This window comes from Mesoplodon densirostris, chromosome 3 (assembly GCF_025265405.1).
Source record: "Mesoplodon densirostris isolate mMesDen1 chromosome 3, mMesDen1 primary haplotype, whole genome shotgun sequence".
NCBI lineage: Eukaryota > Metazoa > Chordata > Mammalia > Artiodactyla > Ziphiidae > Mesoplodon > Mesoplodon densirostris.
The window spans coordinates 9,229,138-9,250,983 of record NC_082663.1 but is presented as its reverse complement, the minus strand read 5'-3'; the positions used below and the strand labels follow the sequence as shown (position 1 = coordinate 9,250,983).

The 21,846-nt window shown below is 47.2% G+C and overlaps 1 protein-coding gene and 1 pseudogene across 1 annotated transcript in view; both read right to left on the bottom strand.

Moving 5' to 3' along the window:
• Positions 1-4,725: 4,725 nt before the first annotated feature.
• ANKRD33B (ankyrin repeat domain 33B) overlaps positions 4,726-21,846 on the bottom strand; it is an 84,828-nt gene continuing 67,707 nt past the window's right edge. The window contains exons 3-4 of the mRNA XM_060091587.1: positions 21,125-21,265; positions 4,726-5,558 (exon numbers count right to left, since the gene is read on the bottom strand). Of these exons, the coding sequence (XP_059947570.1) occupies positions 4,726-5,558; positions 21,125-21,265 (974 nt within the window). The remainder of the gene's footprint in view (positions 5,559-21,124; positions 21,266-21,846) is intronic.
• Positions 15,996-20,191, bottom strand: LOC132485107 (son of sevenless homolog 2-like; annotated as a pseudogene).

The window sequence follows — 21,846 nt, the reverse complement described above, 5'->3', positions numbered from 1 at the left end:
TGGGAGCCACAAGGGCAGTCCCCTTTGTGAACACAAAACCCGGACCCTTCCTGTGTGTGTGTGCGCGCACTCACATCACATCACATCACATCACACACCTCCACTTGCAGCTGAGGGCCATCAGAGCACTGCAGGGCTGTGCCTTTCACATGAGCCTTATATCAGGCTGGGTCAGGGCTAAAGAGAGATTTTGCACGCAGCCCTGGCATTCAACTGAGTCCCTAAAAAATGAGCTAAGTCAAACCAGGCAGCAGTGGTTTTTTGTTTTTTTCTATTTCTTTAAAAGAAAACAAAAAAAAACCTCCAGAGGAATTGTTTTAGCCGCTTATTTTAAATGTTAATGAAGTAACATGTGAATTCAAGGGCACAGCATGAGTAGCTGATTCAAGAGTTACACGGACGTTTGAAACAAAGTCTAAATGCATGGAGAGGACAAAAACCAGCGTTTTCAGGAAGGGCTGTTTTGTTGTAAGTTCTCCATGGCAACAGCCCTCCCTCCCGCTGCCATGATTATGTACCCAATGCCAGTTGTTGTCGCAAAAGGGACTTTGTTTTATAAGGATCAGTCGTGATGGGTCTTCTGCCATTCCTTCCCTAGAAGACCACTGTCCACCAGGCCCAGCTAAAAGGGACCCCACGTGAGCCTGCTGCCAAGGAGACCGAGGACCAGACACAGACCAGGGCCCTGAGGGATCCTGCAAGCCGGGCACCCACAGCCAAATGCAGAATCCAAACAGTTACCCACGTGGAACGAAAAGGCTCACAAGGGAATACTTGGGTAGTGCGTTAGGATTTCGCCAAATACTGTGAAAAAGAAAAAGTGTCAGCACTTCATCCTATAAAAAAGATGGATTGTGACTAGCAGCTTACAATAGTTCCTGATAAATCTTAGCACTGCAGGGAATCCCTGCATTGTATCAGGATGGGAAATGACTGAGCACAGGTCTCCAAGTGAACCTGGGGGTAAGCACTGCACCTGACATCCGTTAGGGCTAGAACTCATTTCGCGGAGCAAGCTCAAGTGAATGATGAAAAGACAGTCTTCCGCCTTAATGCAGCATGGATAAGGGGGGAATACAGTGGTCCTGCCAGAGGCTGCAAGAGCCAAATCGTCCCTACTTCTTAGCCTTAGCTCATTTATTGACCCCTCAGGGGTGCTTTTCTTCATAATAACTCGGTACCCATGATTCTTCCCTGGACACAGCAGGCTTTGCATCCACTTCAGGACTGGGGTGTGGCCCACCTCACGGGATTGTTTCCCAGCCTCATCTCCACTCAGTGGACTTCCAGAGACCTGGTCGCCCACAGCACGGAAGGAAGCAGGCAGAAGCAGCCTGGACTGGCCACCCTGCATCCACGAATCCCACTTTCCAACTGACATCACGAACTCTATCCTCCAGTGCAGGATGAGTGAGTAGCAGTGGTGCCCGAAGTTGAGATGCAATTTCCGATCCTATTTCTGAGGCATCTAGTGCCACCAGGAGCTCGTGGGGAGGTGCTGCAGAAAAAGTCACGAAGGTCCATAATGTCACGTGTTGCAGTTCTCAAAGGTAGCCAAAGACATGCAAAGTCTCTGAACGCCGTGGTCATTCCAGCTTTTCCCTCCCCACTCCCAGCGATGAGCCTGGCGCTCGGCTGACTGTAGAACACGAATTCACATAAGCAGAGAGAAAACACTGTCACTGTCACATCACACACCCCTGGGTCAGATGGGGAGGAAACAGTTGTAGAGGTAAAAGCGATGAATGGTCCATCTGTGTTGTTACAGCCATCTCTGCGTACATAAAGGCTGATTTTTTTTTTTTTTTTTTTTTTTTTTTTTTTTTTTTTTTTGCTGTACGCGGGCCTCTCACTGCTGTGGCCTCTCCCGTTGCGGAGCACAGGCTCCGGACACACAGGCCCCGCGGCCATGGCTCGCGGGCCCAGCCGCTCCGCGGCATGTGGGATCCTCCGGGATCGGGGCACGAACCCGTGTCCCCTGCATCGGCAGGCGGACTCTCAACCACTGCGCCACCAGGGAGGCCCTGATTTTTTTTTTTAATACAAGGGTTCACATCCACAAGAGGCACGTGAGAGGCACTGAAGTGACCTCACATCCACTCCAAAGCCATTTCAGCTGCCAGAGTCCCGAGTTTCTAATAATCAAGAAATCTCAACACGAGGGGTGATTCCCAGGCATCTCCCCAGAAAACAGCAGCACTGACATTGTCTTAGGAATATTTCTTCTACTAGTTTAATCATAACTCACTCAAATATTAAAAAGTATTAAAATATACTTCAACTTTTCCCCTAACTGTATTTATATATAAATCCCTGAGAGGGTACCTGTCAACTTGAAATTCACTATTTACAGTTAATAGACATGAGGAGTGCGAGCAGACAGCGGACCTACGGCAGGGCGGTGCTATCACCTGCCAGGAGAGCAAACCAAGTCTCTCTCCTTAAAGAAAAAAAAAAGGGGGAAGGTGCGGGGTGGAGGTGGGAGAATTGTGCCAACATTCTGCACAGAAGCAGCTGGCGGAATGTGCCGTTCATTCACACTCGGGTGTTTGGAGGGCACGACATGATAATTCCACAGGGACACTGTTGATCTCTCAGCATTGCCTTGCTTTTCCGCCCTTTTTAGATCTCAGAGTAGTGGTGCCAGGGATGATCAAGGCATTTAGCTAAATCTGGAGCAGAAAACAGGCAAAACAAAGAAAAAGGAAAAAAGGAGGCAAAGGGGTCAGCAGGGAATGTATGTGGTGACAGAGCTGGGGGGGGGACACTGCTCATCAGTGCCCCATCCCTGACCGACACTGGAAGGGAGGGAGGAGGGCTGACCCCTTGGTGAGAAAAATGCAGCCAACCATTCAAAGCAACAAAAATACGTAAACACGAAAATGATCTCAAAGGATATGGACTGGACTGTCAGGGAAACGGGTGTTTCTCTCCACGTCGGGGACCAGCCTCCATCTCATCCAAGGGGACTTGGCCAACCTCAGCTCTTAGGTACAAAAGTGACCCAACAGCCAACTATATCAGTGATGCTCAAAGTGGGTCCAGACCTCTGTGCCATTCTTCTTGTGCCCTTCTGGGATGAGGGAGGAACTCACTAAAATCTGACTTTAAGAGCTGGATTATCATCACGCCTGTCTCCCACCAGTCTGGGTGCAGCCTGATGGTCTGTTTATTGAGATTTTGGGGAAGGTGAGTGTGAGATGCTCAACTCTGAAGGATGGGGGAGAAGAGGGGGAGCTGGCGCTACCCCACCCGCATAATGAGACAGACAGGTGCTCATTACCGCACAGCCAGGGAGCACGATTTCCCCTGCGAATCTAGAGTTATAATAAAGAGCTTCCAAACTGGTCTGTAATAGTTTAAATCTATGGCTTCTGAGCAGAATAATATGTAAATAAAGTGCTGTTGGTCGTGCATATGTGACAGAGACTCTGCAACCCAGATGGCCAGAGATTCATTAGAATTTCTCAGTGCTTTGGAGATAACTCCCTCGGAGAGCTCAGGGCCCGGGGCAAATCACATACATGCTCTGCCAAAGTCCCAACATCTTGGAAATTCTACAAAGTCGGCATAAGGGTAAACTGAAGATCAGGCGCAGTCATCAAAGAAAAAATGAAAGTAATTCCACACCAGGGATTCCTTGGGATTGAGTCAGGAGGAGGAAGCAACCCAGCTCACTCCAGGCAAATTTGCCTAAAACACGTTTGCCTAAGTATTCAATTGTAATCCCTATTTCTCTAAAAATTTACGCCTGCCCCCATTTCAGCAGTCTGCAGAACTCTGGGTGCCTTAGGCTTTTTGCATCTTTTTTACATTTTAAGGAGAACTGAATTCAATGTATCTAAGAGCACATAACTTACTTTTGTATTTCTAGTAATAATTTATTAGATTTGCCCCTATTTTCTTAAATACTTTTTTTCTTATGTCAATATCTATTTTTGAATATGTTCAAGACCTTGTATACATTTTATCTAAAATTCCTTGCTTAAAATGAGTTTAGTTCTAGCAATAAATACGTGCTTCTCTACGCAGTCTCATACTTTGACAACTGGGTTTTCATCATTTTTTAGCACTGGATGGACAAGAGAGCTTAAAAAGTACGATACAAGGAAATCTGATTCCTCTGTCTTACTTGATCATTTTGCTGTAAAGTAAATGCCTCCATCAAATGGAAAGAAATATTCTGCATCACTTAATCCAATTAAGAACATGCAGTGCTCATGGGCACCCACATGAGATGGAAAGGCAAAGACCCAAACAAACAGCAAAAGGGGGGAGAATGCCATAAATTCTGTGTGGAATCATAGAGATATCACAAGTAATCATTGCTAGAAACGGTACTTTAAACAAAGGGTCTTCAGACAAATGCATTAAAAACATTCTAACTACAAAGAGCCCCATCTTTGTATGGGGCTGGTAAAGTGCTGCACATTTGATTGTGATTAAAAAGACAGAATTATACAGAAAACGCCCTTCTGATAAATTGGTCTTAAAAATTTCCTAACTGAGGTTCTAAAGATAAACTTTTAGGTAAAACTCCCACTAATCGATTAGTGCTATGCCCAGTTCACTCTTGGGTGCAGCCTGAACAAACACAAACGTTTTCTAGGGCCAAGGAGCCTGCGGGCACGGGGACGTGTGGTGCGTAAAAGGCAAGGGCCAGGCGGAGGCGCCTCCTTCCCAGGGAGGAGCCGCCCCCCGACCAAGCCTCCCCGCCACGCCCCCTCACGTCCTTTTCCTCCAGGACGGCGCCCGCTTCTCCTTGCGCGCCCGAGCCAGCCGCTGCTTCTCCGCCTCTTCCGCCTTCCTTCTTTCCTCCTTGGCCTCCTTGTACCGCCACTTGGGGAGCTGCAGGTGGGTGCTGTCCTTGGTGCTACCCTTCGCCACCCGCTCGGGCTGGAAGGTGGGCGCGGGCGCCTTGCTGATGCGCACCTTGGGGATGACCACGCCCGGCCGCACGCTGCTCCGCCGCAGCAGCTGCAGGGACAGGAGGCTGGCCTTCCGCGGGGCGGCTGGCAGCTGGGAAGAAGACGTGCAGTTGGCTCTGGGGGCCCCCTCTCTGGAGACCCCCGCGGCCTGGCAGGTCCAGAATCGCCGCTCGGTGCCCTCCGCTTTGTCCCTCTCTTGGGCTTGCGTGTCCGGGTGCCCCCGTGCCGCCAGGATTTCCTGCACCGCTAGCCGCCTCTTCCCCACACAGGGGGGGTTCTCGGGGCACATGGTCTGGCAGACGACGGCCACGGCAGGGCTGTAGAGGCTCGTGGTCATCCTGACCATGTGGTCCAGGACGCCCCCATCCTCCAGGCCTTGGCGCAAGCGGGAGGCCAGCATGGACCGCACAAACTCGGTGAGCCTCTGCAAGCAGTTCTTGGAGCCCGCAGTCTTCGGACCCCCCTCGGGGGCCAGCGGCAACTCTGGCTTGTACTTTTCCCCAAACTGCTCTGGGCAGGGTCGCTCCAGCAGCCTCTGGATGGCGTGGACCGCTTCAAACCGTCCCGTGTAAGTAGCCCACTCCTGAGACGACATCCCGCGGTGAGGGTCCCTGGCGTGGACATCTGCCCCTGAAAACCGCAAAGTAGAAACAGGAATGGGTGGATGCCATAAGACCTCCCTTCCACAGGCAGAAAACGGAAAGACAGTGAAATGGATCAAAGGCGAAACTTCCAAAACCTTCTAACAGACTCTACCCTGGAGCTGGGCCACCGGGATGAACCCACACCTGACCGTCACCTCTTGCGTTTACTATTGTAACACAACCGACCTTTAAGTGCTCCACTTAATGGTTTATCTTTCCTAAATAAAACCCCCTAAACTCAGCACCTAAATCGTGGAATTTTTTTATAGAAATAAGATTTCATGGCTTTCCAGCAATGGACACACAATCAGACCACAAAGGTGCTTTGTAACACTTGGCAGATGATACTAGAATGTTCTAAAAATACTAACAGTAACTCACGGGCAAAGCATTCAGTGTCCTATTTATTTATCATCTCCCTTTTTCCTCCAAGATCTTTTGTGGGGACGATTATGGTTCTTATCTTACAGGAAACGTGTGGTCCTTCACTTTTTGTGCCGGTGGTTAGCTGGTTGTGGGTCGTGGGCTTCTCCAGGACAGAGGCAGTTTAAGCAAAAGCGTAGTCATTTTTGCTTCCTTAACACATATAGTTCTGGCTGGTAGGAGGCATGCATTTAATAAACGTTTCTTACAGAATGGATGGTGGTCCCAGTGGCTGAGGGCACTGCTGGTGACCTCGAAGCTGGTAAGAGAGAAGTGCTCAGACCTGGGTCCTGACCCTCAGCTGCCTGCACTTCCCACCACCCTGCTGGGGGGCTCTTCCTCGGTGACACTTTTCTGTGTCAACAGGGCCAGGGTCTAGTACTCAGGGACTTAATCCAACACTAATCTAGGTGCGCTGTGAAGGTGTTTTGTAGGTGCGGTTAGCATCCACAACTGGTTGACTTTAAGTCCAGATTACCACCCAAAATGTGGGTGAGCCTCGTCCAAGGTCTTAGGAGCAAAAGCTGAAGTTTCCTGGAGAAGAAAGAATTCAGCCTGAAGACTGCAGCATCCACTCCTGCCCAAGTCTCCAGCCCGCTGGCCTGTCCTACAGATTCCAGGCTTACCAACCCCCCAGATCGCGTGAGCCAATTCCCTGAAATAAATCTCTTAATATATATCTCCCATCGGTTCTGTCTTTCTGCAGGACAGAGGCTGCATCTCCTACATCCTCACGGTCTCCCTCACACTGGTCACTTCCTTAATAAGTCTCCTCCATACCAGCCACTGCCCCCTCAATATTGCAAAGTTAAACTTCAGCTCAACTTGATAAAATGTTCATAAGTTTCAGCTTGGTAGTAAAATAGAAATTAATCAGGGATTGCTGTTCAATTAATCTTGGTCCAATCTCAGCCAAACATACAGTTAAAAATCATTCAGGATTTCAAGTCCCATTAGTCATATTTCCACTGGCAAAGCAATGTGGGAATAGGGCAATTATCTAGTCTACCCAGGGACCAGGCCCGGCAGAGCCTTCTGCATTTACATCCCACAGAGACCGGGGTGTCCGACATGCGATGGCTGGTGAATACGAACGAGAGCAGCAGGGGGTCTCAGCGACTTCCCCGCCCCCGTAGCCCTCAGTGGCCCCATGGCTGAGGCAGACCCAACTCACCTGAGCTCGCCCGGTAATGCTCTTAATTCTGTGACACGTTAAAGAACATATCAGAAGAGTGGTAATTACTGGGAACTGGAAATCAGGATGGAACTCATTAGCTACAGTACAATTTATAAACGGACTCAAATGAAAAGAGGGCAGTAAAAATGTCATTGCAAAAAACAGATGACATATTAAACCTTAATTCGTTGCACGTTACTTAAAAAAGGAGCAAACTGAAAAATTAAAATCTTAATGAACGCTGCTTGAAAGAGACATTTTTCAAATGCTAATGGAAAACGAAAGGAACAGCTGTCAAAAGTTGAGTGCACCTCTTCCTTTTCAAAATCATCTTGGAAAATACAAACACTGTAAAGAACAGAGGCCATTCTGACTGTAATGCAGCTCAAGAATCTGCGTCATGCTATAAATGAGGGATTCACTTCCTTAAGAAAGTACTATTAAGGGTAATATTAAAGGCCTGGGCATAGTCATTAAATCATGAAAGGCAAGTACTGACGATTAGCACGTTATATCTTTCAGAGAATACAGAGCACCTCTGAAAGGCCTAAGTACCCATCGCCTGCCCAAGAGGCGATCGGCATCCTCATCCCCCACCCCATGTTGTTTCGCCCAGGGCTCCAGCCGTGCAAAGGCTGGCCTCCTGCCAATGAGTCCATTTGCTGCCACGTTGAGTGCTGTGAGCTGTCTATACAGAATCCTCTATTTCATTAAAGGCAGCAACTACTCAGTTCTAGACAATGCATCATGACTGGTCTATCTCTGAGTTCCAAAATTTGGCAATACTGACATTTGGGGCCAGATGACTATTTGTTTTGGGGACTGTAGGGCTTTTAACAGCATCCCTGTTCTCTGTGCACTAGATGCCAGTAGCACTCCACCAGTTGTGACAACCAAAAATGTCCCCTGGGGGATCACACACATCCCCACCCCACTGAGGATTATAGTTCTAACCTCGATGACCTGCCATCTTGTTCCCCATTCTCCCAGTCTCCCTTACAGCTGGTCAGTGAGCCCCAAAGAGAAGGCTGTTGCACCCTGATCGAAGGGACCGATGAATCTGAGGCCTGGAGCTCTGGTGACCCTCGTGCAATCATGAGGTGACCAGTCGACACACTGGCAGGTGGCTGGGGGGCCGTGTGGAGCTGAGTGGACAAGAGGAAGAAACCTGGGTCTGTGATGCCCTCACGAAGTCCAGGGCCATGCTCTGCATGGTGACTTCCAGTAGGTGAGACAGACAGACACTTGCTTTCTTTAAGCCACTGTCAAGTCAGGATTTCTGTTACTGGAAGCAGAAAGCATTGTAAAAGGGACTAAAGGAAAACAATCTACCTTCCGTTGCTCATTCTTAGGATGCTTTCCCCCAACAGTCAAGGCCAGGTACATGGGACCAGCAGGAGGCAGGCAGAGCCCAGGGTGCGTCACTTCCTTTCCTATTTATCTATAAGCCCCCATCCCCATGTTTTCTTATCTATAAGCCCCTATCCCCATGTTTTCTTATCTATAAGCCCCCATCCCCATGTTTTCTTATCTATAAGCCCCCATCCCCATGTTATCTACCCTTCAGAGCCCCAATCTGGTCCCCCTCCTGCAGAGAGACCCTTCTGGTCATGTTAGATAGTTAGAGGTGAGCAGGTCCCTGCCCCATCCTGGACAGGGTCATCTTTCCCTCCCCCACCTGGACACCGGTGATTAGAACATGCCCAGAGAGCCTCCCTTTTGTGGTCAAGGACCGTTAAAGTCTCCAGCCTTATCAAGACCAAACAAGATAAAACCGCCAGCACAGGTTGGTGCAGGCATACCAAGACCTACAAGGTGACTCAGAGTACCCCGGGGTTCATTACGCTGTGTTTGTAATAAATTAGCATTGCTGTTTCTGCACCCGTCACCCTTCTGTGGGTTTTGCTCGGGTGCCTGTGGGTAAGCACCTGCGCAGAAGGAAGAAGTTATATTACCTAAAGCTGTCAATCAGCTCAGCGGTCAAATGATCCAGGACCTGAGGGGCTTTCCACCGCTCTGAAAAACCAACCCCAGCCCTACCACGGGGCTGCTTCCAGTTTCCAAACAACCCCGCGTCCCTTCTCTCTCTCCGGAGTGTACTTTTGCTTTGCTTAATAAAAAACTCTTGCTACTTAAAACTGCTCTATGTCTCTGGACTGAATTCTTTCTCTTCGAGAGGACGAGGACCGACGGAATCGCCATTTTCCGCCGGTGACAGCCACACAAGACCACTGTGGACCGGTCCTTACAGGCCTCCTCCTGTGCTATCTGTGGCCTGTATCTTGGGCACTTGGGGTATACTCAGGATGCAGGGTCACAGGGAAGAGCCCTTGAAGGGGGTGGGGCGGGTGATCCCACCCTACCCTCCGGCATTTCAGTCTTTCAGAGGGTCTCAGCAGGGCTCAAGCCCACAGCCTGCAGGGTAGCCAGCTAACGAGCTCACACTGGTACGTTTTCCAGTCTTCCCAATCTGGCTTCCGTAAGCCTGACCGGCTTCCAGAACAACCACTTGCCCCCTTGTCTCACGGTTGGCTCTCGTGGGTGCCCAGGCTAAGACAGCGCCCTTGGTGACATGAAATGCCCGATTTTTAGCCCTGTCTCTGCCTAAGAACTTGACACTACTCCAACTTAGTCACAGAAAATGCATGTTTTCCTCTATAAACAGAAAGACACCTCTCTGGTGATGTCATATCCTTCGGCTTTCCAGACACACATCGTCAGGTCTTGCCTCAGACAAGGGTGAGCACACGAGGTACAGCGGGAGTGCCTCTGCTCTCTGTTCATTAAACGAGCCTCCTCCACCTTCCTTTCCGTCTGCTTTGCTGCCCGGAATCCCAGGGAGATCCAAGGCTTCTGTTTGCTTGTTTTTGCTACCCAAGTGCTGCATCAATGACACCAACACCTCAGGTATGAAAGCCAGCTCTCTTAAGCCAGTCTGGAACCTGCCCACCCCCACCGGCTTCTGCTTCTCTTCAGAGACAATCAGGGCTTCCCTCATATGGCTTCTAAGAGCCATTTATTCAATACACCTGTCTCTTGGGGGCATTAATATTCCACTGAATTAACAAGGTTCTGCAGCCCTATCCCCAACCCCTGGGATCTCAGCAGCAGAGCTGATGTTACTCCTTGGGACGCCAAAAACCAAAGAGCCAATATATCAGCTGTTCAGAACTTGGTTATATATATATTTTTTAATTTATTTATTTTATTTATTTATTCTTGGCTGCATTGGGTCTTCATTGCTGCGCGCGGGCTTTCTCTAGTTGCGGCTAGTGGGGGCTACTCTTCCTTGCGGTGTGCGGGCTGCTCGTTGCAATGGCTTCTCTTGTTGAGGAGCACGGGCTCTAGGCGCGTGGTCTTCAGTAGTTGTGGCACGTGGGCTCAGTAGTTGTGGCTCGTGGGCTCTAGAGCACAGGCTCAGTAGTTGTGGCCCACAGGCTTAGTTGCTCCGCAGCATGTGGGATCCTCCAGGACCAGGGCTCGAACCCGGGTCCCCTGCATTGGCAGGTGGATTCTTAACCACTGCGCCACCAGGGAAGCCCGAGAACTTGGTTATATTTTTATCAAAAGCCTGAGTTCTGGTAATTCTGACACTATTTCGTTCGGCCCAACGAGGTAAGATAAGAGCTGATATGCACCTATAGTTTATGAACTATTGGAAAATCTAAACAGTCTAGGGGGGCACTCAATTCAATAATTCATTATTTCCAAAAGGAAATAGTTCTTATTGAATATTATGAAACTGCAACTCGGAAATTCAACCCAGGTGCAGAAAGACACTCAGGTTCAGAAGAACACGGCACTTGAAAAAATGAGAATGAGATACACAGTTTTATCCTAACTATTAACATGTAGTAATGCTCATGGCCTTTCGCTTTTAAAATGATCACAGGATGACCTGATTCTGTAAACATCAATCCAAAAGAAATACCCAGATTTTAGGATCTTTACAGGCTTAGTTTTTCTTAGTATTGATGAATTCAAACGGAAGTAAGAAGACTTTAAAATACTGTTGCAAAGTGTTTAAACATTTCAACAAGTATTCTATCGCTATGTACCAAACCCAGGAAAGGCATTCAATCACGTATTGTTTTTTCTTTTAAAACATACACACTCATCTGTAAGAAGAAAATGTGACCCACTTTCCTGGGAAAAAGTATAAGGTAACTTAGTGGCAATAGTAAAAAATGAAAATATTCTGTAAGTTAAACAATAAAAGCCTTAGAGGGCAGCTCAAAAGCTCCCTGAAAAAGGTGTCAGATTTTCTTTTCACTTTTCCCTTCATTTCCCATTTACATTAGTTATATCAGTGGTTTTCAACAAGAGGCCACTTTCCCACTAGGGGACGTTTGGCAATGTCTAGAGATATTTTTGGTCATCAAAACTGGGGGGTGCTACAGTCACCTAGTGGGCACAGGCCAGGGATGCTGCTAAACATCCTACAACCCACAGGACAGCCCGACCACGAAGAATTATCTGGCCCCAAACATCAACAGTGCCAAGATTAAGAAACCTGAGTTACCCTCCATAAGAAAGTTTAAGTGTCTGATCACAAGGATATTTTCAAAGGGAAAAATATACCATAGTTTTTCATTCATTTAACACATAATAGTGAACACATAAAGTCACCAATAACCATGACAGCCAACAATAACGGACAGCTTCCTCCATGCCAGGTGAGCCCCCGAGAGCTGTCAAGTGTGAACTCACTCAATCCACACCATGACCTCCTGCAGTAACTACTGACATTCACTGAAATTTATAGACGAAACAGGCCCATAGCAGGAGGTGACTGGCCCTGGGTATAGAGGGGCTGAATGGTGGGGCTGGAATTTGAAACCAGGGGTCCTGATTTCCAAGTTGGTTCTATTGGCCCTTCTGCTCTGACCAGGTACAGTTCAGGAACAGAGGCACTAGAGGTCTGCACTCGTGTGGATTATTCTAGACTTTGATGGGGTTGTGCTCACGTTGACAGGAACAGAAAAGGTAGGGTATATAAAACTCAATGCCAAATGTATTATCCAAATAACTAAGGGAAAAGAAAAAAACACATTAGCATTGAACACACTGCCCTTAAGCAGGCCCATCTCTCGCGAGATCTGAAAGGTTCTGTGATCTGTAAATGCCTGAAACCTCTACCAGACTCAGGGGAAAAAATGACAGCAAATTCCATGCACGGTCCAGACTGATTAGAAGGCAATTAATCTGAAAACAAGAGGGTTTGTAATTCAAATTAATTCATTGGGGAAAATGCCTGGATTGACATCGAAAGTTTTTGGTTGTAAAAGTGAATTGCTAATTTACACTCAATTATAACTAGATCCAGAAGCAGTAAAAGCAGATGAAGCTCCCCCCAAAACACAAAAGTATCCTAATCACCATTAAATTAGGAGGAACCATCCCTCCCTGATGTCATTGATAAACCCTGTGGAAACGGCTATCTCACTTTAAAAAAATGAAACTGTCACTGAGTCAAAAGCACAACCAATGAGATTAATTTTAATTAGGATATTTTTTAATTCCAAGAAGGTTTTCATCTTCGAAGCCTCTGTCTTTGCTTACTGAATTTATTTTTCTTACAGCATCCCCTAAAACACTTCAGTCAAAGCAGGAGAAAAAAACAATCCAAAGTAGGTTTGTAACAAATCCTGTAACCCCAATCTAATCACAAGGAAAAAGACAGATGGGCTCAGGTTGGGGGACCAGTGTTCATTGGCCAGTGTCAAGACCAAGTCATGGACAAGGCATGAAGACTGAGCAACTTCCGGGGACCAGAACAGACTGGGGACATGTGACAACTCAGTGTGGGAGCCTGGCTGGGATGCTGGAACAGACAGGGGCCATCTGTGGAAGAACTGGTGACATCTGGATAAAGTCTGCACTTTAGTGACTTGTATTGTGCAGTTTCTGCCTCTCGGGAAGAGGCTAACATGGTCGGGGGGGGGCGGTGCTGAGTCGAGGCTCTGTGGGTGCTCTCTCTACTATCTCTGTCGCTTTTCCATACACCTAAAATTATCCCCAAATGAAGGTTTATTTACAAAAAGAAGCAAGTTGTCTAAACAGAGCTACTAGCCCAGGCTGATGCCTGGAAGAATTTTAACGTGGTCCTCAAGATACTGAGACTGGAGGGGATGCCACCTCTCTGGGAGCTCGTAGGGCCAAGCAAGACCGGCTGAACCCAGTGCCAAGAACAAAAACAAAATAAACTAAGATAATGAAATTAAATAACGGTGACAACAGCATCTTCCACTGTTTGAGATGCTCCCTCTGCGCCTGACCCTGGGTGTGTGCTTCACATACATTTTCTCATTTTATTGTCAGAATAACCCAATGAGGTTGTGCCCTAACAATGATCATTAATTCCATTTTAGAGTGAGGGGGAAAACAACTAGAGATTAGTCACAAGGAACTCAGCTCAGTAGTTCCTTAAATATGTATAGCCCCAGAGAATTTACAAAGTGATGTATTTCATCCTCAGGGAGGTGGGGAAGAAGTCATTACTCCCATTTCACAGATGAGGACAGAGAGGCTCAGAGGAGGGGCTTCCCTCAAGATGATGAGGCCAAAAGGGCAAAGGGGGGCCTGCCGTGCTGGCCCAGCCTGAGAACATTCCAGTGTGATGCCAGGTAGAAAGAAACTGCCCCACACGGAGACCAAGACCCCTAAAACCAACTCCCACTCCCGCAATGTATGATGAACCTCTCTACCCAAAACTTTAATCCCTTTCTTGTCCCACTCCTATTCTTCTCAGGATCGATGCACATCAAAGAAAAGGGGGGATTGAAACCGAGCAGGACCCTGTGAGGCCTTCCCGGGTGCAAAAGCCCATCCATGTCCCCTGTTTCTTGTTTGTAGAAAAAAAGCTTTAGTCTCCTAGGCCTTCCTCAAGTTCCAGAGAGCAGACTTAAGCAGTTAATGACCAGGACAACAGAGTCACAGGACTCCTAGTTCCTCCTGAAGGGATATAGGTGACAATCTGGTGCATATCTTTGAGTTGTTCTGCAGAAACTAAGACCCCCTCCCAGCGGAGGACAGTGACTCTATGCTGACCACAAGCACTAGATCCCAGACCGGCTGGAACCCTAAGGTTGATGATTGAGACTCCTGAAGCGTCACCCTGTTACCTCACCACCAGCTGATCAGAAGGTCAACAAGCTGGTCAGGCAACCTACAACCCTCTCCCCTAACACTGTCTTTAAAAACCATTGCCTAAAAGCCATCAGGAGGTTCAGGTCTTCTGAGCATAAGCTGCCAGTACTCCTTGCTTGGTGCCCTGCAAATAAACCCTAACTTTGCTGTGAACACCCACCATCAGAGTATGGCTTTCTGCACTGCAGGAACACAAGCCCTTGCTCAGTTACAACATCATATGACCACGTGACTCCACCCACCAGCAAGCAGACACCCGGGAAGGCTGCTGGGTAGACCCTGCCATCCCTTTGCCCACCTTCAATAGGACCATCTTGCCGGTGTCAAGACCAGAGCACACATTTGTGAAGAAAAATGCAGGCAGGAGGAGGCTAGGGGGTGAGGAAACAGGAGGGCTGGCCTACGGGGTGACCAGTGCTGTGACCTCCCACCCACCCTGAAAGCAGGAGCTTATTTTTTTTCTTTCTTTTAAAAATTAAGACTGGGGTGATTTATTAATCTTGTTAGGAACTCTGATACAAAGCACAGTAAAAGGCCACAGACCAGTAAATAAACAATGTGGCTTTTGGCTACTTTACAACTGCTTCTACAGCACTAAGAGGAAAACACGCTTTTTCATCACTTAGAATGAAGGAATACAAATGGGAAATAAATGTTTTAATCACATCTCTGATTAAAAAGTTTAATAAAGCTTTAAGTGTCTGCTGGTTTAAATATTACCAACCTAAAAAAATACTTTAAAAATTTTTAGTTAACATGAGATTTATAGAGAAAGTTACTTGGTTTTGAAGGCAATGCAGTTGGTTCCTATGTCATAAGAAACGTATCCTCTGGCTTTATGAATTAGTAAAGTAGCAGACTGTACTACAGGCCTTGAGTCACATAAATTTATATAGGTTATTAGCATTATCTTTAAATGTACAATATAAACAAAACTGTACATGTTTGGCATATCAACTTTGTTTTCCAAAACAATAGGCAACTCATTAGCTAAAGACACCATAGTCTGCAAAAACAAAAAGGCACGTGTGTATAAGATATATGCCCTTTTTTCCTCTATGATTGGGTTAGGTAGTCTGTTTACACTTCGACAAAACAATAAACATAGTGCATTCTATTATTTTCGTTCTATTTTTCACTTTTTTCTTCAGCAGCAAATTCTGGCTTTTAAGACATGGCATTAAGGAGTTTAAGAACAGTGGGTGTTATTCACGATCTTCCTAAATGTAAAAACTAGACGTAAAAACTAGAAGATAGTCAAAGAGGCTTAAAAATCAGTATCACCACACACCCCCTATATGTGTATAAATTCACTGCCTTAAAAAGTCATGTTACTCAAATTTGAAAAATTCCACAAATGCACTATCCACTTTCAATGCAATCAATGTCACTTTAAACCATATTTTAGCAGAGTCTACAGTGCAATATAAATTCTTTATACTGGCCTTTGGGCAGCACTGAGGATCCAAGACAAGGCAATGTTACTGATCACCTGAGGATAAAGGACTTCTGTATTTTTATTTTTCCAATTTTTAAAAGCTTATTTGATCAGTAGCATTTTTGTAAGAACATTATTTTTAAAAAGTACTAAAATACTATGACTTTTTTGAATAAAATTTAAAAAAACTGTACAAATACCATTCCAGTGTCAATGACTACTACATATGGCTAGGGTCACTGAGGAGTTTCTGCATTTTCTAGCAAAGGTCTCTACAATGGGGGGTACGAAAGCTCCCGTTTGTAAGTGTTTGGTGGCAGTTTTGGTAGGTGAGGGCTTGAATTCTGCCTTGGTGGAACAGGGGGAGCTTGAGGATGAGCAAGATTATTTTGACTAGAACTGAGCACGTAGCATCGACGTGGTACCCTTGGAGGTGGTGTGCTAGGAGGAGTGTTTGGAGAATTTGGACACGTACTAACGTCTCTGAACCAGTCTGGATCTCTGTGAAGATGTCCCAGTGGAGGTGGCTGAAGAATAAATGGACAGCTTATAAAGTGTTCTGGAGGCCAAAGGGGAACTGGTAGAGGGGTATCGGGAAGAGGAGCTCTCAGCGGCGGCGGCGGTGGACTATGCAGAGGCCTGTCAAATGCACCAGTAGGAGCAGGAACTCTGGGTTTTACCTTTGGAGGAGGAGGCTGTCTTGGCCGAATAGCAGGGGGTCATCATCAGATTTCATAGTTCCCTTGGAATTTGAAGCACCATGATCAAATTTTTTTCGAGGAGGAATCAGTGGCTCTTCACTTAGCTTATGTAAACTACCACACGAACTAAAGAAAGACTTAGAAGGAGGCAAGAAGACTGGAGCAAAGATGCTATTGCTTCCACAGGCACCGTTGAGATCCACATCTAAAAACACACTAAGGTCTGAAGAAGCAGATACTGGTGGAGTAGATGCTGTATTTGGAGAGGTTAGTGCTGACACTGTTGATTCAAGCTCTGTTTCAGCAACCCGACTAAAGCTTGTTTTACATGGTTCTCTTTCTAACGGTGCTGGATGACCTCATAAAGTCCCTGAGGTAGAGCCATGTCGGCCTGTATTAGGCCTTATTCCAGGAGAATTTAAAGAGAAAGTTGATTTCCTAGGAAATCGAGGTGGCTGTTTGCAGTTTCAGGGTTCAATTTCTAGTGACCTGTTGAACAAATAATCTGTGAACTCTTTTTCAGAAGCATTTCCCGTGGGGTTAAGGTTTTCAAAGAACCTCCTCATTTCCGGTTCTATCCATAAACAGTAAGGTTGATTCTGATATTGCTGAATTTCTCCAGTAATTTCAGCTATTTTCCTCCTCTTACTGAAATTGATTAAATCTTTCCCTTTCTTTTTTAAAACATTATTCCCTTCTTCAGTCTTCAGAATATTTGTTAAATATATTCCCAAAAAAGGCACACAAGGTGGATTGATTGACTTAAGTTTCACTAGATATGTTTTTAATGATCTTGACTTAATTCCGTAGCTTCATCCAAAATTTTCCTTTTTCTTTCCTCAAAGGTATGATCTAGTCTATAGACTGATACTGAATTTACTGCACTGACGATCTCTAATACACCACTGAAATTAATCAAATCTTGAAAAACTTGCAGAATTTCTATAATTCTACTTAGTACTGCCACCCGTTCCTCAAAATTTTCTGCTCCCACAATGCACTTTTCAAACCAGAGAGTGAGATTTGTGGTGTGGCGAATCATTTTTAATAAATTTGGAGAATTTATTTCTTTATCTTCTTTGGTCCATACACTCCCTACAAGTTCAGAAGGTTGAACTTTCCTGTAGAGATCAGATTCCAAAAGTGTCAGCTGATGTGCAGTTTCTATTGGATGAAGGGTCATGAGATCAAACGTTTCAAACTGTCCTGGTCTGCTGACATGCCATTCAATTGGTGGAGGTGGACTTTCAAAGGTAATATTATGGCTTATTCCATTTGCCTGAGCTTGTTTCTTCCTCTTGATTATCTTAGCAATTGACTCTACCCATTTCTTCATAGCTTTCCCTCTTACGCTAGAAATGAAGGATTCTAGTCTTTCAAGCAACTCCAAGTCTCTTTCAAAGTCATAAAAATGGTGTTCAACCCAGTGCCGAAACACATTTAAGATCCTAAATTGTACTGGCTAGACGTATTCCTTGCGAAACATTTTAAGGTCTGCACTGATTGGCTGCTTGCCTTTCTCTACTGCCAATTTATCTGCTTCAGTAGGTTCTGGCTCTGGAATTTCAAATCGTTCAATCAGTAAGCTTAGCAATTCTTGTGGTTTACAAAATGAATGATATGTAGTAAGAAAGTGTGAACAAAACTGGGATCTGCATACATGTGACATGTTAACCTTTCAATTAATTTCACCACAGCTCCTCCTTTAATAATGGGGATTCCACTTCTACTTTGCAAGTTGTCTTCAAAAACAATGTTTTCCTCAGAGTCTTTTACCACAAAACGATACACTTCAGGACTCGGTAATCTAAGTGGTTGCTCATTTTCTTCCTTCAATAATACTGAATCTAGCATTCGATCTAGAGTACTATGATAATGAAGAGAAATAAGTGCTGCCGCCCAATTATTTTTCTCTTCATCAGACTTAGCAGCAAATATTATGCTGTTTTCATCTTTGGATACTAATTCAAAAGCATGTTTGCACTCACAAGTATCTTCTTTATCACAGATTTGTATTTTCCTCATGACAAATTTTTCTTTTAATCTGTATTCTGTACTACTGTATCCAGGAAGGTGTGACTGGCTATGATTGGGTTTGCAGCTAATCACTAAGCCATCAAAGAGAAAAATATGCCATTCGTGTTTAGCACCAATTCTTGTCAATGGGCCCTCCATAATAAATTCATTACAACACTGTCCAATATTTTTGCCTTCCCATTCATCTATGTTTTTCTGAATTTCATTCATTTTTTTTAATAGCCAGGTGCTTGCTTCTTAATTGACGATTATAAAAAGGGCAAACAGGATCCCCAGGTCAGCATCTAGGTGAATACTGCTTGTAAATTCAGTCCACACTACCTTGGAGATTCATGAGAGCAGTAATAGCTTGGTTCAAACATTCTCTGTCTTCATGCTCTTCACTACATGCTTTCAATTGCTTTAATAATTCAAATTAGTGCCAACAATGATATACTGGCACCAGCATAAGGCGTGGAAGGACATAACAAACTGCCTCTTTAAAACCATCAGCAATGGACTGAAAGTGTAGAGCCACTGCAGGTCTGGCCATCAACTTACTGAAACGTTCATTAAATTTTGGTGAAAGAATATCCTGTGATAATGTTTCATAAGGATCAAATGCTTGTTCCTCTGCCAAATCTTCAAAACAGCTTCCAGCTAACGGATGAGGGCTGCTTTCATCAGTCATTTCAATTGTGTCTTCAATTAAACCTAAAAGTTTCACGGTCAATTCATGTACATTTAAAATGTTACTGAAAATCTTTTCAATATCAGAAGGTTTAAACAGCTTTCTGTCAGAAAGAAAAGCTTCTCAAAACACTTTTATGATCATATTTAGTTCCTGTAGATACTGGTCTTTCTTCTGCAATTTCAGTTCTGACAAGGTCATAGTAGTTTAATTCACCTGAAGAACTAGGTTCATCTTCACAAAGAGAAACCAAGCCTATAGCATCCTGATCAAACATGTCCATCAAAACCTTATCTGCAGGGCTTCCCTGGTGGCGCAGTGGTTGAGAGTCCGCCTGCCGATGCAGGGGACACGGGTTCGTGCCCCAGTCCGGGAAGATCCCACATGCCGCGGAGCAGCTGGGCCCGTGAGCCATGTCCTCTGAGCCTGCGCGTCCGGAGCCTGTGCTCCGCAACGGGAGAGGCCACAACAGTGAGAGGCCCGTGTACCGCAAAAAACAACAACAACAACAAAAAAACCTTATCTGCATACATTGACACTTTAATGTCCTGTTGGGATATTTCATAATGTCGGATATTAAATACATAATTACCAGCCAATTTCAAAATATCAGCTGAGATATACTCTAGTACAGCCACAATATATAGGGACACATGGTAGTCCACTTTGTACCCTAAAACTTCCTTCAATGAAGGATGGATTTTGTCCACAGGCAGTAAGAGAGGATTTCTTCGTTTTCGTTTCTCTACGGCAGACTGTGCATCAGCAACAGCCCATTTATCCATTGGATGAGGAAAGGTCTTTTGAACTCGTTCCTCCACATCTTGAACAGCCCTTGGTTGGGCCATGCATAATTTATTAAGCAGCTGAAAAATCAGCTCTTCAGCATAATAGACTCTTCATTGGCTGAGAGATTGGGATGTACTTGCTCCTGAACCTTCCGCACAGCCGAGACCAACAGTCCCCGCCATTTCGGACTGTTCTCTTCGCTGACGAACTCGTAGGGCTGCGGCGCCTGCGGCATGGCCCCGGCGGCAGCGCCTCCGCATCGGGGGCGGCCCGCGGGCCGAAAAGGGCCGGGCCGGTGGCCTGACAGGCAGGGCGCGGGCCGCCTCGCCTCGCCGGCCGCCGCCGCCTCCTGCCCGGGCCGCGGCTACGGCCGAGGCGGCTCGGAGGCGGCGCCGGCGGGCGGGGGCTCCGGGGGCGGCTTCCTCGGCCCCGCGGCCTCGCCTAGTGCAGCGTCCGCAGAGGAAGCGCGGCGGCCCGTGAACCCGGACGGCCCCCGGCTGCGACCGAAGCTGCGGCCTCCTTTCCCCGCGGCGCTGGCCTGCTTCTCGGGCGGCTCCTCCTCCTCTGTCTGGGTTCGCAACCCGGCGGGGGTACAGCTGGCCTCTCCCCTGCTCGGACTCCCGCTACGGCCGGGGCAGGAAGGGAGCGGAGGCGGCGGCGGCGGCGGCCTGTCTCCTCATCGCCTCATCTCCGCCCTCCCAACCGGCAACGCCGCCCTGCCCGGCCCACCCGAGTCACCTCCAGAGGGCCCTGGAGACAGGCCGGGAGCGCGCGTCGGGCGAGAGAGCCACACTGGCGTGCACAGTGCTCGCCGCCGCCGCCGCCGCCCCTTCAGCAGCCGCGCACAGCGCCCCCGGGCCGCCGCCAAGCGCCGGGCCCCAGCCAGCGCGGCTCGCCCAGCCCCCCCGCCCCGCGCTCATATCCCGTGTAGCTGGAGCAGCCCCGCACGGAGCATGCGCGCCGCGGAGCGGGCCGGAGCTTTTGTTTTTGTTTCAACTCGGATGATGACAGCCATACCTCTCAACAAAGAAACGTTACTTTGCTGCATCCACTAGGCTTGGTTTCTATGGGGAGGGGGGAATTCATCCCTTCAACACATATTCTTTAAAGGAGCCAACTCAGCATTTCCCGGGACCCTGGGACTGCATGGGCACAGGTGGGGACGTACCTGCTAGCATCAGGGCTCGGATGCACTCCGTTCGGCCCTGCATGGCGGCTTTCATCAGGGCCGTGAACCCAAACACGTTCCTCCTTTCAAGGTCAAGACCAGGGAAATAGTTCAACAAGTAGTTGGTGATGGTGACGTGTCCTGCAAAGAGAAATGCACACATGTATGGACCACAATCCACAAAGAGCGGGCATTCCAGCGGCCTTCCTACACAGACAGAGGGAAACGTGGAATGGTCCACCGCTCTGGGTGTGTGTGTGTGTGGGTGTGTGTGTGTTTGTGTGTGGGTGGGTGTGTTTGCTTCTCAGGCCGCAAAAAGTAATTCTCAGGAGTCCAGGAAACGAGAAGACAGTGGGCCCTGCCCTGGCCATGCCGTTGCTGCTCTGGTTCATTACGCCCTCCTGCCACGCCACTTGGAAGCCCAGCTGTCCCATCAACCTATTGAGGAGGGAATGTGGGGAGCAGGGACACTGCGGGGGTGGCGTGGGCAAACCCGAGCTGGCCTGACGCAGACGCCGGCTGGTCAGCGGGGAGGCCCTGCACGCTGTCGGCGCCCGGCAGGAGACGCCGAGGTAAAACAGAAGATGAACCTCGGAGCCATTTCCCAGAACTCCAGAGCCTCAGGGAGGAGAAAGTCTTCATCTCATCATCAGAACAACAGGATATGCCAGTGCACACTGCCACCCTATCACCGCTCAGGGGGCTGTCTCTCTCTCTCTCTC